The 15,000-nt window shown below is 47.3% G+C and overlaps 1 protein-coding gene across 2 annotated transcripts in view; it reads right to left on the bottom strand.

The window, feature by feature from the left end:
• Positions 1-15,000, bottom strand: part of ec (ubiquitin specific peptidase echinus) — a 329,693-nt gene that overhangs the window by 268,808 nt on the left and 45,885 nt on the right. For both annotated transcript variants that reach the window (XM_070137267.1, XM_070137266.1), the window contains exon 2: positions 6,532-7,159. In XM_070137267.1, coding sequence (XP_069993368.1) covers positions 6,532-7,089 — 558 coding nt within the window. In that variant the 5' untranslated portion in view covers positions 7,090-7,159. The remainder of the gene's footprint in view (positions 1-6,531; positions 7,160-15,000) is intronic.

Genomic DNA, 15,000 nt, shown 5'->3' with positions numbered 1-15,000 from the left:
GCAGCAGCGCCCCCAGACCCGACCATATTCGACGGCTCCTGTGGGTCATTTGCCTAATTAATCGATTATTCAAATCGGCATTTCATCGCGGGTTCAAAGAAGGGTTCAAATAAGGGTTCGGGGGTTCAAAGAAAGGTTCGGTGGTTCAAATAAGGGTTCGGGGTTCAAAGAAGGGTTCAAAGAAGGGTTCGGGGGTTCAAAGAAGGGTTCAAAGAAGGGTCCGGGGGTTCAAAGAAGGGTTCGGGCTATCGGTGCAACCACGCGGATTGGGGAGGGGGCAAGTCGGCGGTTCTTGTTCTTGTGGTGATTACATAAGTTGTTTTTTTCGTAGGAGGATGAAAAGAGATGGAGGAGGAGGAGGAGGGGAAACAGGAGGAGAAAGAGGGGGAAGAAGAGGGAGGATGATGATGAAGAGAGTGAGGGGGAAGGATGATGAAGTGAGAGGAAGGAACAGGAGGAGGGGAAGAGGAGGAGAAGAGGAGGAGGAGGAGGAGGAGGTGATGGTGGTAGTGAAGAAGAAAAAAAACAAGGAGAAGCAGTCCAAATAAAAGTAGAAGAAAAGTAAAAATTAATCTAAAGAGACACAGAAGGAGAAAAAAAGAAAAAAAAAAAAAAAAAACTTGGTCGAGTTGCTAATTCCATACATCCATTCACTCGAACTCAAAGAGACCCCACCCCCACCCCCGGCGGCAAGATTTATGCCTCCTTAAGACCCCGGACCATCCCGAAGAACCCCGGACCATCCCGAAGAACCCCGAAGAAGGAACCGTACTTTCCCGGAACCCTGCAGACCGGTCGCGGTGCAAAATAGGCCGTCCGTCCAGCCACGCTCCCACGGACGCCACGAATCACAGTTGTCGAGCGTCCGAATCGGTGCGATCTTGTTCACTGCCACGAATCACAGTTGTCGAGCGTCCGAATCGGTGCGATCTTGTTCACTGCCACGAATCACAGTTGTCGAGCGTCCGAATCGGTGCGATCTTGTTCACTGCCACGAATCACAGTTGTCGAGCGTCCGAATCGGTGCGATCTTGTTCACTGCCACGAATCACAGTTGCCGAGCGTCCGAATCGCTGCGATCTTGTTCACTGCCACGAATCACAGTTGTCGAGCGTCCGAATCGCTGCGATCTTGTTCACTGCCACGAATCACAGTTGTCGAGCGTCCGAATCGCTGCGATCTTGTTCACTGCCACGAATCACAGTTGTCGAGCGTCCGAATCGCTGCGATCTTGTTCACTGCCACGAATCACAGTTGTCGAGCGTCCGAATCGCTGCGATCTTGTTCACTGCCACGAATCACAGTTGTCGAGCGTCCGAATCGGTGCGATCTTGTTCACTGCCACGAATCACAGTTGTCGAGCGTCCGAATCGCTGCGATCTTGTTCACTGCCACGAATCACAGTTGACGAGCGTCCGAATCGCTGCGATCTTGTTCACTGCCACGAATCACAGTTGTCGAGCGTCCGAATCGGTGCGATCTTGTTCACTGCCACGAATCACAGTCGTCGAGCGTCCGAATCGGTGCGATCTTGTTCACTCCGACAATTAGCTTAGGCCGGGGACGCGACTGTGGTTCACGTAGCTATGCCGTTTATCTGTGAGGTCTACGGAGTCCTCTCTCTATCTCGGTTTTATATCTGGCCGCTCACTTCGGTTCTCGGTTTCTGGGCGATTCTATTAATTCTCGGACTGGGGTTGGAAAAGCTCTTCTGATGATAACATTTACGATTTTCTGTAGGGTTTCCAGTTACCAGAAGGTGTATCATAACACTTAGAAAAGATACCTACATATACAATTTATAATCAGAAGTGAAGATAATGGAGTAGAAATAGATAACTTAACATCAATATGATATGAAAGACAGACATCAACTACAAAAAAAAAAAAAAAAAAAAAAAAAAAAAAAAAAAAACAGAATCCTGTATAACAAATGAAGGAAACTGTCGACAAAATCCAGTATCAAATGAGACTTATTGGGTCTAGATTTTCTTCTTATCGTCGGGATCATAAAGTGCGAAAAGACCTAGAATAAGGGTCTGTCTAAAAATTCTAAAGAAAACTGACAAAAGCGGCAAAGAAATATAAGTCCTCGCCCCAGGTTTTCTCCCGTCATTCAGATTTCCCTTTCAAGGTTTTCCATACTATAGTAAGCGGTCCTGCATCCCCCCTAAGAAACGATCTACGTTATACCTGAATGAAATTAGCATAAGTTTACTGCAATCTGAATAATTCCGAATAATGTGCCGTCGAGTCTCAGTGCAATATATACGAAAAACAATAAAAGATAAATTGCAACTGATTTTTGACTATCACAGACAACAGAACGGTGCTGATCTCTTACAAAAACAACCTACAACAAACAACCTGCAACCTATTACCAAAAACCTGCAACCTATTACCAAAAACCTGCAACCTATTACCAAAAACCTGCAACCTATTACCAAAAACCTGCAACCTACAACCTAAAACCAAGAGCCTGCAACCTACTACCAAAAACCTGCAACCTACAACCAACAGCCTGCAACCTACAACCATCAACCTGCAACCTACAACCAACAACCTGCAACCTACAACCTACAACCACTAACAAGGACAAGACCCGCGATGCTGTGCAGGCGGGAGCGCGGACCGTCGACGAGCCTCCGCGCCCACAACCCAGCTTCGGCCCGGGGAGACAGACCGATGCTCGACCATGATCGATGTAGCGGTACACAGCGGTTAGTAATTGGAATAATTGCGGATTTGTATTCCCGAACGCAGATGTTGGAGTGTCCAGTGAGGGGTGGGGGGTGGGGGGGGGTAGTTCTGGTTAGCATGTGCCCCCTCCCCTCCCTCCCTCCTCCCCCTTCCGAGACCTGGGCAGGGAAGCAGCAGTTTGCCCAAATGCTTGTTTGAGTTTCCCTTGAATCAACAGGTCGTTATGGGGTAACTGTCCGTCCTAGCGATTCCATCGATGACTCCATGAGACCTAATTACAGGCGCGTTTCTACCCCCGACGACTACGATGTCCCCGAGAGGTAGTCGGCGTATCGCTGCCACATCTTAATTCAATAAAGAGAGCGTATTGTATAGGCCTTTATTTTTACCTCCACTTTTCCCAAAATTATCATTCTACTTTCTATTTTCTCCTGCATCTGAAAAATCGGATGTGTTGTATCAGTGTCAATTTCTTATTTCTCTCTCTCTCTCTCTCTCTCTCTCTCTCTCTCTCTCTCTCTCTCTCTCTCTCTCTCTCTCTCTCTCTCTCTCCCTCTCCCCCCCCTCTCTCTCTCCTCAAAATTTCATTCTCTGTTTGTCTCTCTTTCCTCTTCCTCTTCCTCTTCCTCTCTCTCTCTCCCCTCCCCCTCCCCCTCCCTCTCTCTCTCCTAATACACCTGAAAATCAGATAGGTTACTTAGAGGAAAATGCTGGGTCGGCACACACATCACCTGTACTGTGTCTGACATATTAAGGTTGTAGAAGCCACGCACACGCACTGACACCCACGCACGCTCCATGGAAACCAACCAGTCCGTCCAGTTCTCGTCAGAAGAGGAATAGTAAGAAAAGAAAAAAAAGGAAATGACGTAGAAGAAAAAGAAGATAGACCTTAGAAAATACCTAAATGAAGACCATATCACACCCTATTTCGACCTTAGAAGAAAACACGATAACCCTTCCATAACCCTATCCCCAACCCATCCTCCCACACCCCACCCTCCACCCTTCCACCCCTACCCTCACCCTCCACTTATCCACCCCACCAACCCCACCCTCACCCTTCCACCCCACCCCTCCTCCCATCCACTCTTCCACCCATCCACCCCCACCTTCCACCCATCCATCCCTACCCTCACCCTCCACCTATCCACCCCTCCTCCCCTACCCTCACCCATCCACCCCCACCCTCCACCCATCCACACCACCCCCACGCACCCATCCACCCATCCATCCATCCACCCCACCCTCACACCCATTCACCCTTCCACCCTCAACCTCAACCCCCTTCCACCCCTACCCTCACCCCACCCCCACCCTCCCTCCCCTCCCTCCCTCGACGTCCGCATAGGCCCCAAAGACGTAATCACATCACGGAGTTAATTCCAGCCTCGACTCTCACACGATGGCATTTCCGACGCTGGCTCCGGGGGGGCGGGCGGGCGGGGGGGGGTGTCCTCTTCTTGGCGCTCGTGTCTGGGAACCTCTGCTCGCCTCGACGAGTCTTTGTCTTCGTGTGGGGGAGAGAGAGGGAAAGAGAGGGAGAGGGGGGTAGGGAGAAAGAAGGAGGGAGAGGGGGGTAGGGAGAAAGAAGGAGGGAGAGGGAGAGGGATAAGGGGAAAGAAGGAGGGAGAGGGAGAGGGAAAAGAGGGAGGGAGAGGGATAAGGGGAAAGAGGGGGTAGGGAGAAGGACGGAGGGAAAGGGAGTGGGAGTGAGAGAGAGGGGGGAAAGTGAGGAGGAAATAGAGAGAGAGAGAGAGAGAGAGAGAGAGAGAGAGAGAGAGAGAGAGAGAGAGAGAGAGAGAGAGTGAGAGAGAGCGAGCGAGAGAGAGAGAGAGAATGTAATACCGTGGACTGATTTTTCTTATACCATCTGCGCGAATTTCATTATCCATAACTAAATTTACATTTTTGTTACACCACCATCATTCATAAACCCAGAACACGAAAAATATGACAATAATTTTTTTAAAAGACCACAAATGTCAACAAAAAACAACCATAAATATTTATAAGCTACAAACCCAACCGTCTTTTGTCACCAAGTTTGACCTGAACCAGATTTTCAAATTAATTTTGATCAAGGTGAGTTGCCAGCTCTCTCAGGATGGCGTGAATCATTAATCTTCTCATCTGACAGGTTGACTGAACGATAATAGATTCAAATATTACTTGACGTTATATTTAAAAGAAAAAAGCGTCAGATTAAATTCATAAGCGAATGAAAATATCGCTATTTCGAATAAAAAAAAATAAAGTAAATATGGATTAATTATATATACGAAAAAATACTATTCTGAAATTGCATCCCTGACCGTTAAAACAACGTTTAATCTATTTTGAATATTCAAAATACCGGCTCACTCTTATACTACTTAGGCCTGAGAACTGTCAAGAGTAATCTTATATTCCAGGTGCAAGAAGTCAGTGACCCGCCAAGTCTCCTGGTCTTATGAATAAAAAAAAAACATATACGTGTTTGTGTTGCTTTTATACTACACTTCAATGTCTAACTAAAGTATTAAATATATGCGTAATGTGCTGGTATTTATCTTTATCTGATCTTTGTTTCCCTCACAGTAAGTCTTCGGGAACTAACAAACAAATATATCCACAGTAATGTCTTCTTTCATAATCCACTGGACTGTTTCAGGACAGATTTGGATAAATTTGCAAATCGTAAAAATCGTTTTTGGACAGATTAGCATAAAATCTTAACCCCCAAAACAAGTCAGCCACGGCATGAATCAAGGCGGTCACATATCCCCCTTGGCGTGACCCTTGTGTACTGGCAACAGAAAGACCATTATGAGTCGTAACAAGCACCGGTAGCAATTGTAGTCCTACAATTACCCAAACAACGTCCCCAGTCATCAGAGTCATCAATGTGCTTCTCTGCCGGGTAACCATACCACCCCCACCCCCACCCTTACCCCAACCCTCCCCTTTACCCCCGCCCACACACCCACATCCCCCCCACCCTCACCCCACCCCTCCGACCCGCCGTGGGAACGTCACCGAACAAAAGAAAGTCGTTTTCTAAACTAATGGACTAATGACGCAGATTGCCAATGGCAGTCGGGTGAATTATAAAATCAACGGAGCGATGTTTACAGCGGATCATAACTCTCAAGGAATGAAGTAGATATTACGCCAATTAGCCATTCCGTCACGTCCATTGTTCCCGCGTTCGCCGTGACGCCAAAACAATGTCGTATCTCGATGCGCACAAAAACAAAACAAAACAAAAAAAACAATTCACCGTCACACCTGACCATTTCTCGGCTTTAATTCTAATCGTGATCATCTTGGAACGGAAATTGGACCGTTTTTTTTTACATATTCAAAACTCGAGAACAATGTTATTAGGTAATTAAACCATGAGCAGGTTGCACCCATTAACATCACATAATAATCTCCCTGCAGTGATCTCTCTGTGTCACATAACTGGACCTCTGTAACGACGTGACTGTCAAAATCTTAATTGCACGTTTAGGTCCTCAAAACACCTGTAAATAGTTTGAATAATTGGGAAGACGACCCATGCATCTGAGTTCCCACAACGAGCAAGTATGCTGCATGTTATATCTATAAGTGTCATAAAAATAATATACAGTACATGCACATATATTGCAGAGTGAGGGAAAAGGAAAGAAGGGGAAAGAGAAATGGAAATGTGTGTGTGTGTGTGTATATATATATATATATATATATATATATATATATATATATATATATATTGAGAGAGACAGAGACAGAGACAGAGACAGAGACAGAGAGGGAGAGGGAGAGGGAGAGAGATCGCTGCAACCAAAAGCGGTGGCACTTTACCTGTACTGCGCTGTTGAGGAAGCAGTTGTTCTGGCCGGGGGCGTTGAGTAATCCTTTGGCTCCTGCGACGGAGTCCCGCGGGGAAGCTAGATCAAGGACACCCGGGTCACGTGACGCAGGGTCATCCTCGAGAGCCTGACCTCTCGGGCTGGTGACCTCGTGCCGGGTCGGGCGCAATGTGTGTGTCAGAAGGGCGTCGGGACCTCGAGACAGATCGAGCGTGGCGTCGAGGGGCTGGTCCCACACAGGACCCAGGTGGTCCCACGATGCCCTGAGCTGAGCCACCTGCGGCCTGGGGCAGTCCAGCTGGTCCCAGGATCCTCCCAGGTGGTTCCTGACGCTAGTGAATCCTCGGTACGAATCCCTGGGCGGGCTGAGCGACATGCCCGCCAGGTCCCTCAGCGACGCCCCGTAGTCTCGAGGGAGAGACTTGGCGACGTCTCTGTGGTCGTGGTGGCGGCTGACGGGCACGGGGCGCGGCGGAGACATGGGCGTGATCGTGGCCATCGTGGGGGTGCGGAGAGCGGGCGTGGGCGTCGGCGCGGGCGTGGGCGTCATGTGCACAGTTGCCTCACACCTGGAGCGCTGCGAACAGCCAGCCTGAGCACCATGGCACCTCGGACATCACCTGCAAAGAAACAAACAGAAGTCAGTAACAAGACAAAAACAAACATTTTATTTGTCGTCTACCGTTTCCCTCTTTCTCGAAGAGCGGATGTTCACCACTATCGCTTTTCTACATCGGCACCGGATAAGCTCTATTGTCGCTAGATGTAATCTCCTGTACATCCTGGGTTTTGCCTGGAGCTGCTAACCACTGACACTGTTCTGTAGTACTGTTCCTTAAACCTCGCCTTTCTGGAAATGGGTTTGACAATTCCTCCTTTAATTTCGTATCCTCTCTCGAGATGATTCATTATCTGATTCAGAACTAGCGGTCGGACCCTTCCTAACGTGTGTAGTACGTCACGTCATAACAAAGAGGCGTTGTAATATCTCTTCACGCTGCATAATTTTGTTGTCGTCTTTCACATACTAATGTTGAGGTCTCATCCTCGATATTTTTTTATGTGTATATTTACTTTGTAGTATATTATTCTGTTCCCATGACATTTAACTCCCCATCAATTTTTAGAACATCGGGGATGCTATTTTAAATGCACTACCTTAAAAAATCTTTCCCTTTAATAATGATCTTATACTATTTATATTCTCTCCACATTCCATCCAATTTCTTTTGTTTCAATCACTTAATCCTAGATTTCAAACCCTCCCTCCCACCTCCCAACTATATGACTTTTGAGTGATTTATAGTATTCAAATTACTTCCCACTTAAGACCCATCGAAACAGCCCCCCCCCCCACATTCACAGCATCTCCCAATGAGTTAACCGAAATAGCCCCCCACACTCACGGCATCTCCCAATGAACCAGGGGAAATAGTCCCCCACACTCACAGCATCTCTCTCACTGAGTCAGGGGAAACTCCCCCACACTCACGGCATCTCCCAGTGAGTCAGGCGAAATAGTCCCCCACATTTGCAGCATCTGTCACTGAGTCTGGGGAGAGTCTCCCACATTCACATCATCTCCCCCAAAGTATCCCCCCTCATTCACAGCATCTATCATAGACCCGGGCGAAGTAATCTCCCACATCCACAATATCTCCCAATATGGACCCATCGAAATAGCCACCCCACACTCACAATATCTCCCCATCTCCCTATCCCCAAGAAGCAGGATCCCGCCGCAGTCCCTCCCCGTCCTACCCAACCGCCCAGGGCATCTCCCACCCCGTAATCTCTTCCCGGTATAGGATAGGCCAGACAAGCGATGTCCATTAGATAGCGTATTGTCCGTTCCTCCGAAGATAACCATCTGAGGTAATCTCGCATTGTCCTTAATTGCTCTCAAACAATCGCTGTCGGTCCCTAACTACCGCCGATCACCGGTCCAAGTCCCAGTTACGTATTTATGACCAAGCATTCAACAAGGTGATTAGGTAGTCATTTAACTGTCCTCCTGTTTTATGCATGAGGAAAATCTCGAATTCTGCTTTCTAAAAACGGTTTTCGAGCGTCATTCCGTAAATACCTTGCGTACGGCGGAAGACGGACTTGGAATCAATGGGGCACAACAGCAACGTCATGCCCCTTGTTATCATATCGAGTTGTATCCTGTACATCATTCTCGTATGAGATACGTACGCGCGCCCGAGCTCAAATACGCACACAACCGTATCTATATAAGCAAATAATACATTATTCATGGAAGTCATATACTACCAACGTAAGGGGATAATACATGCGCCTCTCTAATCCATCAAAGCCGTTCTACAACTAATATTTCATACGCCTTATTCCCCTTTTTCTCCTTCAGATAAAATCAAATCGGGGAACACCTTCATGGCCCGAGCACCGGCGGCCATAAAACCCAGTCGCTAAAAGGAAATTTCAATTACACGAATCATTCCTGCTACTCCATGGAAAGTAGAAAAAAGAAGAGGGAGCAGGAGATGGAGGAGGAGGAGGGGGGAAGGAGGAGGAGGGGGGAAGGAGGAGGAGGGGGGAAGGAGAAGGAGGAGGGGGGAAGGAGGAGGAAGAGGAGGAGGGGAGGGAGGGGGGAAGGAAGAGGAGGAGGAGGAGGGGAGAAAAAAAGAAAAAGGAAAAAAAGAGGAAAAGGAAGCAAAAAGAAAAAGAGAAAAAAAAGAAAAGGAAGAAAAAGAAAAAGAGAGAGAAGAAATATCCTCATCTTTCTGCCTTCGTTTGCCTTTGCCCGACACCTGCGCCACGATTACCACGTACATCACTGTCAGGTCACACCAGCGCTTAATTTACTTACCATTAACCCCGTGGTATCAATCACTCATGCCAACTCATTCCCCCTCCCCCCCACCCCCTTTCGCAGCTCCCCTCTAGGCCTATTTCTGCTCCCAAAAGGAATAAATACACTTCACCCCTCGGGAACAATTTCACTTTCTTTCATTAATTAGCATTTTGAAGGTCGGGACGTAAGCCACGGCGGGAGTGGCGTGACGGCGACAGACCCTCGTCAGCGCCGCCCATTTTTACCTCGATCTGAAGCACTCCGGGAAAATGGATTATTTCCTTCGATTGTCCGGGCGAAGGGCGACGTGACGGTAAACCTTTCCCGTCCAGAATTTATCGCATGTCTTATCGTCATGCAATAAAAAAAAAAAAAAAAAAAAACACTTAATTCGTTTACTCTTCCAAGTTACAACACTTTCCTACATATATCAAGCGACTGTTGTTCCTCCTCCCACGCGATGGACGAGAAAGAAAAACGAAAATCGAAACCTAATGGGTTCTCTCTCAATGACTCGCAGCACATTTCGCTCGTCATCAATCAGCCCTTTCCAATTGGAAGACTGGCTAATCACGGACGGGTAATTTCCATGGGAACGCGAGAGATATTAACGTCTCGGCGATTGGACAAATACGTCTCCAAAATGATCTATTCAGACGCCATTACTGCATATTTGTTCTCGTTTGGAATCCAGGACAGCGACTCCGGCCGGATACACCTAGAGGTTTCCCCAAGAGTCTAGATGGCTGTGTATTTTCAGTAACAACGCTTCAGGACTTCAGAGTTATAGCCACATGGACATAATGGCAAGATAGTGTAACTCCACTTATACATCTTCTCTATCTAAAACCCAAGCGTCATTCCCAAGATACGAAGACACGCAGCCTGTGGTCCGTCGTCTTCTCTAATTACCTCCCTGGTATGCATAATGAATTCGGAAGGAATGCATAAGCCACAGGGGGAAGAATGCGCCCGGGCGATAACCGTGGCTGAAAGAACGCCCTGTATGTCGAGCACGGGCGTCACGGGCCTCACGCGGGACCAAGGACATGCAGCCAACTCACTACCTCTTCCTCGGTTGAACCTGTGTCAACGTCACTATTACGTGGAAGCCTCAGTCGCTTTGCCGCTTTTACACTAGTATAATTTGTGTTTTCTTTCACGGAAGAAAACAATCTAAATTATAATTTATATTTCCATGCAAGGAAAAAATATATACTCAAAATGTAATTAGTAATAAGTCATTATGGTGCCCAGAACTAGCATGTGCTGAATACACAGAACGATACTCCTGTTACGTGGGTGTTGACCCGACACGCGACTAAAAACACATGACTCACGCCAATGGACCATTTGACACCTGACATAACATACCCTCTCACGCCAGAAAAATGAGCCTCGTTCAGTATTTACCAACGAAGTGACACAACCATCAACGACGAGAGATGTGACTATTTTTTTCCCATTTATCATATGCGTTGCGATATATCCGGAATGCGTAAAATCCTAAGAAAAACATTCGCCGCGGGCCTTCGTCGTGTGAGCTTTTCGTATTGGGAAATTGGGTTTCTGTGGCAGCGAGTGTGCCAAGAGAAGGGCCAAGGGGAAGGGAAGCCATGACAGCTGCTATGACGAAGAGGGTGTTGACAGTTCCGGCGTGTTGGCACCGCGATGACAAACATCCCCCTCATCCCAAATATCTCGGGTGTCATCCGCGTGACAGGCTCAGCGTGACAGGCTCAGCGCGCCCCGAGTTAGACGCGCAGCCAGGTTCTCCTCCTACAGGTTCTCCTCCTACATCCGTTCCTCGGCATTCCGCAATGAACACGAACCCGAGGCACGAACCGACGGCGCTATCCTGAAAAAAAGGTGAGAACGAGACTGCGCTCCACACCAGTAATCGAACAAGACATCACGTGCCCGCAGAAGGACCCAGACGACGCGAACACACGGCCGGTCTGGCTCTCGGCGCAACACAATGGCCGGCGCCCGACCCCCGCCCCGGCCGCACGCATAGACCGACATCTGCTGCACTTTTAACCTTATATGGCCCTGCGGTGGCCATCGTCCGCATACACAAGTGGCCCCGGCTCCTGCTAAGCCCCTCCGCCCTGCCACCTGAACAACAGGTACAAGGATATGATTCATAGGAACAGTTCCATGCTGTTGGCGATACCACGGACAGCATTCTGGTTCCTCTTGGACTCCAGCAACAATGTGTGTTCAACATGTTTCATTCATTCGTTTTAAGTCACGAGCAACTACACAATGACAGATGATAGTTTCCTTTCTAAAACAATACAAAACCATCTGTTGAAACACAATGCTTAAAACAATGCTTACTGAGCCCACACGATCGACAACAAACACAATAGCAAAGACATTTCTTGGTAAAGGGGGGGAAAGCCACAAACCTACTTGTTCTTATTGCCTCGACTGCTGTGGCCGGGCGTGATAGACATCGCAGAAGTAACTCACTTTAATTTCCTCCCACGAAAAGCCTATATACCAAATATAGTAATTTTTCGTCACTTATTCCTCTCACCAAAATATAATGAGATACATGTGCTCTATACACCTGCTCCAGCCCAAGGTTGGATGAACACAGTGAGTCTCTAGTATTACGAGTACTTGCATGTTCCAAATATACAAACAAATAATAATAATAATAATAATAAAATAAAAAATTAAATAAAAAAATAAATAAAAAAAAAACTTTTGATATCTGCATCACCTGGTATGGATATCAAGTTGTGAATATCCCGAACGCAGGTCTAAATTCTAAATATCCAATAGGGTTTCCTACGTTACAATTCTCATTGCTGGAATTCAGTTTTACTCTGATCACTGTAAGGATCACAAAACTGCAACGGTAGCGGATGTGGTTGTTGCTTTTTTTCAACCTTTTGTTATCATTCGGTCCCACGGTCTACAAAGCGCTACAGAAGGGGGGGGGGGGGTCCAGCGAACAGACATAGTGAATCTACCAGAGGCTAACCTTTCGTAAAAGTCATTGTTGGTCAGAATTCAGTCAATGTTCTTTCTTTGCAATGGTCACTGAAGAAATTGGAAACACTTGTTAGAGAAAAGTGCATTCTCCTACTTTAAAAAGGTAAAGGCTTACCTAAAGGGTTTCCCAAACGCATACATTGCAAATACATTGTATGTTTTCCGATTTCAAAATTATACAATAAAAGGTTTGTTGTTTTTCTCATAAATGAAGACAACTTTCAAACAAAAAAACAAGACAGTGATTAATCACTTCTATCAAAAATGCACCTTCATCTTGTTTACCTCTTCCTTAAACCCAAAATATCATCCAAGCATTTAAACACGTAAACATCAATCAGTAAAGGAATTCCATCAAATCCACGGGAAGGACATCACACACCCCATTAAAATCACAAACAAGCTTTTCTCTCGTTTATTTTTTCTTCTTTTTTCTTTTCTAGATCACAGCCACGTGACCCCAACGCCGCCCAAAGACTATATCTCCCCCCCCCCCTCACCGTAATCCCCCACTCCCCTCTCCCCTTCTCCCCATCTCTTCCTCCTCCCCCTCCCCTCCCTCTCTCCCCTTCTCTTCCCCCTCCACCTCTCCCCTCTTTCCCCCTCCCTCTCTCCCCTTCTCTTCCCCCTCCCCTCTCCCCTCCCCTTCTCCCCATCTCTTCCCCCTCCCCCCGCCCATGCCCCCCCAGAGAGCACCCTGGTCACTCAGAACGACAAGCTTCGCCCATTAATGCTCCCGGACGCCTGGGTTTATATCCTTTAAGTGCCCATTTGACTGACACGGGTTTTGAGAGGTCGGGAGGAGAGCCTTACGATCCGAGAGGCAATTAGTTGGTCTTGATATTAACTCCGGGGTGAGGGCGATGCTGCCGATTGATGGCCCGGGAGTCCGAGGGGGCTTGTATTTGACGCGTCCATCTCGTTTGTCTTTGTTTGGCTCTGTTTTTTGTTTGTTTTTTGTTCAGTCTGATGCTCCTTGGCGTCCGTCAGCCTAGTATGGCGTGGCGGACAGTTCGCTTTGTTTACCGTCCACGTATGTTCTGCTTTTGGAAACGTATTATTCGAGGGACATATGACCATCGGCATAGTGACCGTAAAACGAAAAATATATAACAAACGGAACATTTTGTTTAGAGTATTAACGCCAGGATGAATCGCCTCCCCCCGGTGACTATAGGCCTATCACTACTTATCCGCCTCTCGCCCTTCCTTCTATCTGACATGCCTCCAGTCACGCACTCAAGGAAACACTTCGCTGGTCATTCCCTAAGAAGAAAAATAAAGAATAAAAAAAAAATGTCTTTGACTCTAATTCCTCAACTCCCACTACAGATCAGGTTAAAAAGGTGATTCCCTTCCCTAGGACCAGTATTCTAGAATATTTCTCCCCGTAGCCAAGCACACAAGCACAAAATATTAGGATTGTGAGAAGACAAGCCACCGCATCTCTCGGGGGAAAGCGACCGGCAGAGCACAACCTCTTCGGAGCAAGCAACACGAGCTCCAAGAAGAGTCAAAAAACCCAGAGCAACAGACGACACTTCCTTCACAATATTGACACGACAACCAAGCCCATACTCTTCTCAACCCAACCTCTTTATCGTACAGTAACCCTCTCCCCCTTTTTGTCCCCGCCCCTTCTCCTCTCCCCTCCCCCAGCCCCCTCTCTCCCCCAACCCCTACCCCTCTCTCCCCCAACCCCTACCCATCTCTCCCCCAACCCCTACCCCTCTCTCCCCCAACCCCTACCCCCCTCTCCCCCAACCCCTACCCCTCTCTCCCCCTCCCCCAGCCCCTCTCTCTCCCATCTCCCCCCCAACCCCTACCCCTCTCTCCCCCCTCACCCCCCACAGCAACCGGGCCAAACGCCTGCCTTGGCTCTGCTGATGAGAATATCTTTCGGAATCTTAATGATTATTTTATTGGTCTGGAGTTTCTTAACACGTCAAGCCCATCAGAGTACGAATATATTTTTTGCTGACGTGTCGCCATGCTAACTATCTCCTGATGTGCTAGAGCCGTATTTCAATTTCCAAAAACTGCGATTTTATACGTAATATCAACACGATTAAAATACTGCCAATCGACCTTTTATTATCTATCATTCCATCCCCTATTCCTAAGCTTTTACGGAATAGCACTTAATCTCAAGTGCCACGCGAATTACTCCATTCATACGACAAAGTCCAAACATAACAAACACCAAAAAATATTACATAAAAATAAACCTACAAAACAGCTTGCCGAGACGACCTAACGAGATACCAAATGCTAGTCCTAGTTCTCTCCTTCTTCTTCCTCTTGTTCGTCCCTTTTCTCTTCTTCTTCTCTTTCCTCTTTTTCTTCTTTCTTATTCTTTTTCTCATTGCTCTTCTTCCCTTTCCTCTACTTCTTTCCTCTTTTTCTTCTTTCTTATTCTTTTTCTCATTCCTCTTCTTCCCTTTCCTCTTCTTCATCCCTTTCCTCTTCTTCTTCTTCTTCTTCCTCCTTCTTCTCCTCCTCCTCATTTCCCCCATCTTCCTCCCACTCCTCCTCCCCTCCAAACCAAGCATCAACACCCCACGAGCGTCCATTCAGACAGACAGTGAAATATAACATCTGCCCGGAGATAAATCTGGCTCGCGCGAGATGGAC

The sequence above is a fragment of the Penaeus vannamei genome, chromosome 23 (assembly GCF_042767895.1).
Source record: "Penaeus vannamei isolate JL-2024 chromosome 23, ASM4276789v1, whole genome shotgun sequence".
Lineage (NCBI taxonomy): Eukaryota > Metazoa > Arthropoda > Malacostraca > Decapoda > Penaeidae > Penaeus > Penaeus vannamei.
The sequence above is the reverse complement of the archived record's forward strand: the minus strand, read 5'-3'. Positions and strand labels throughout refer to the sequence as shown.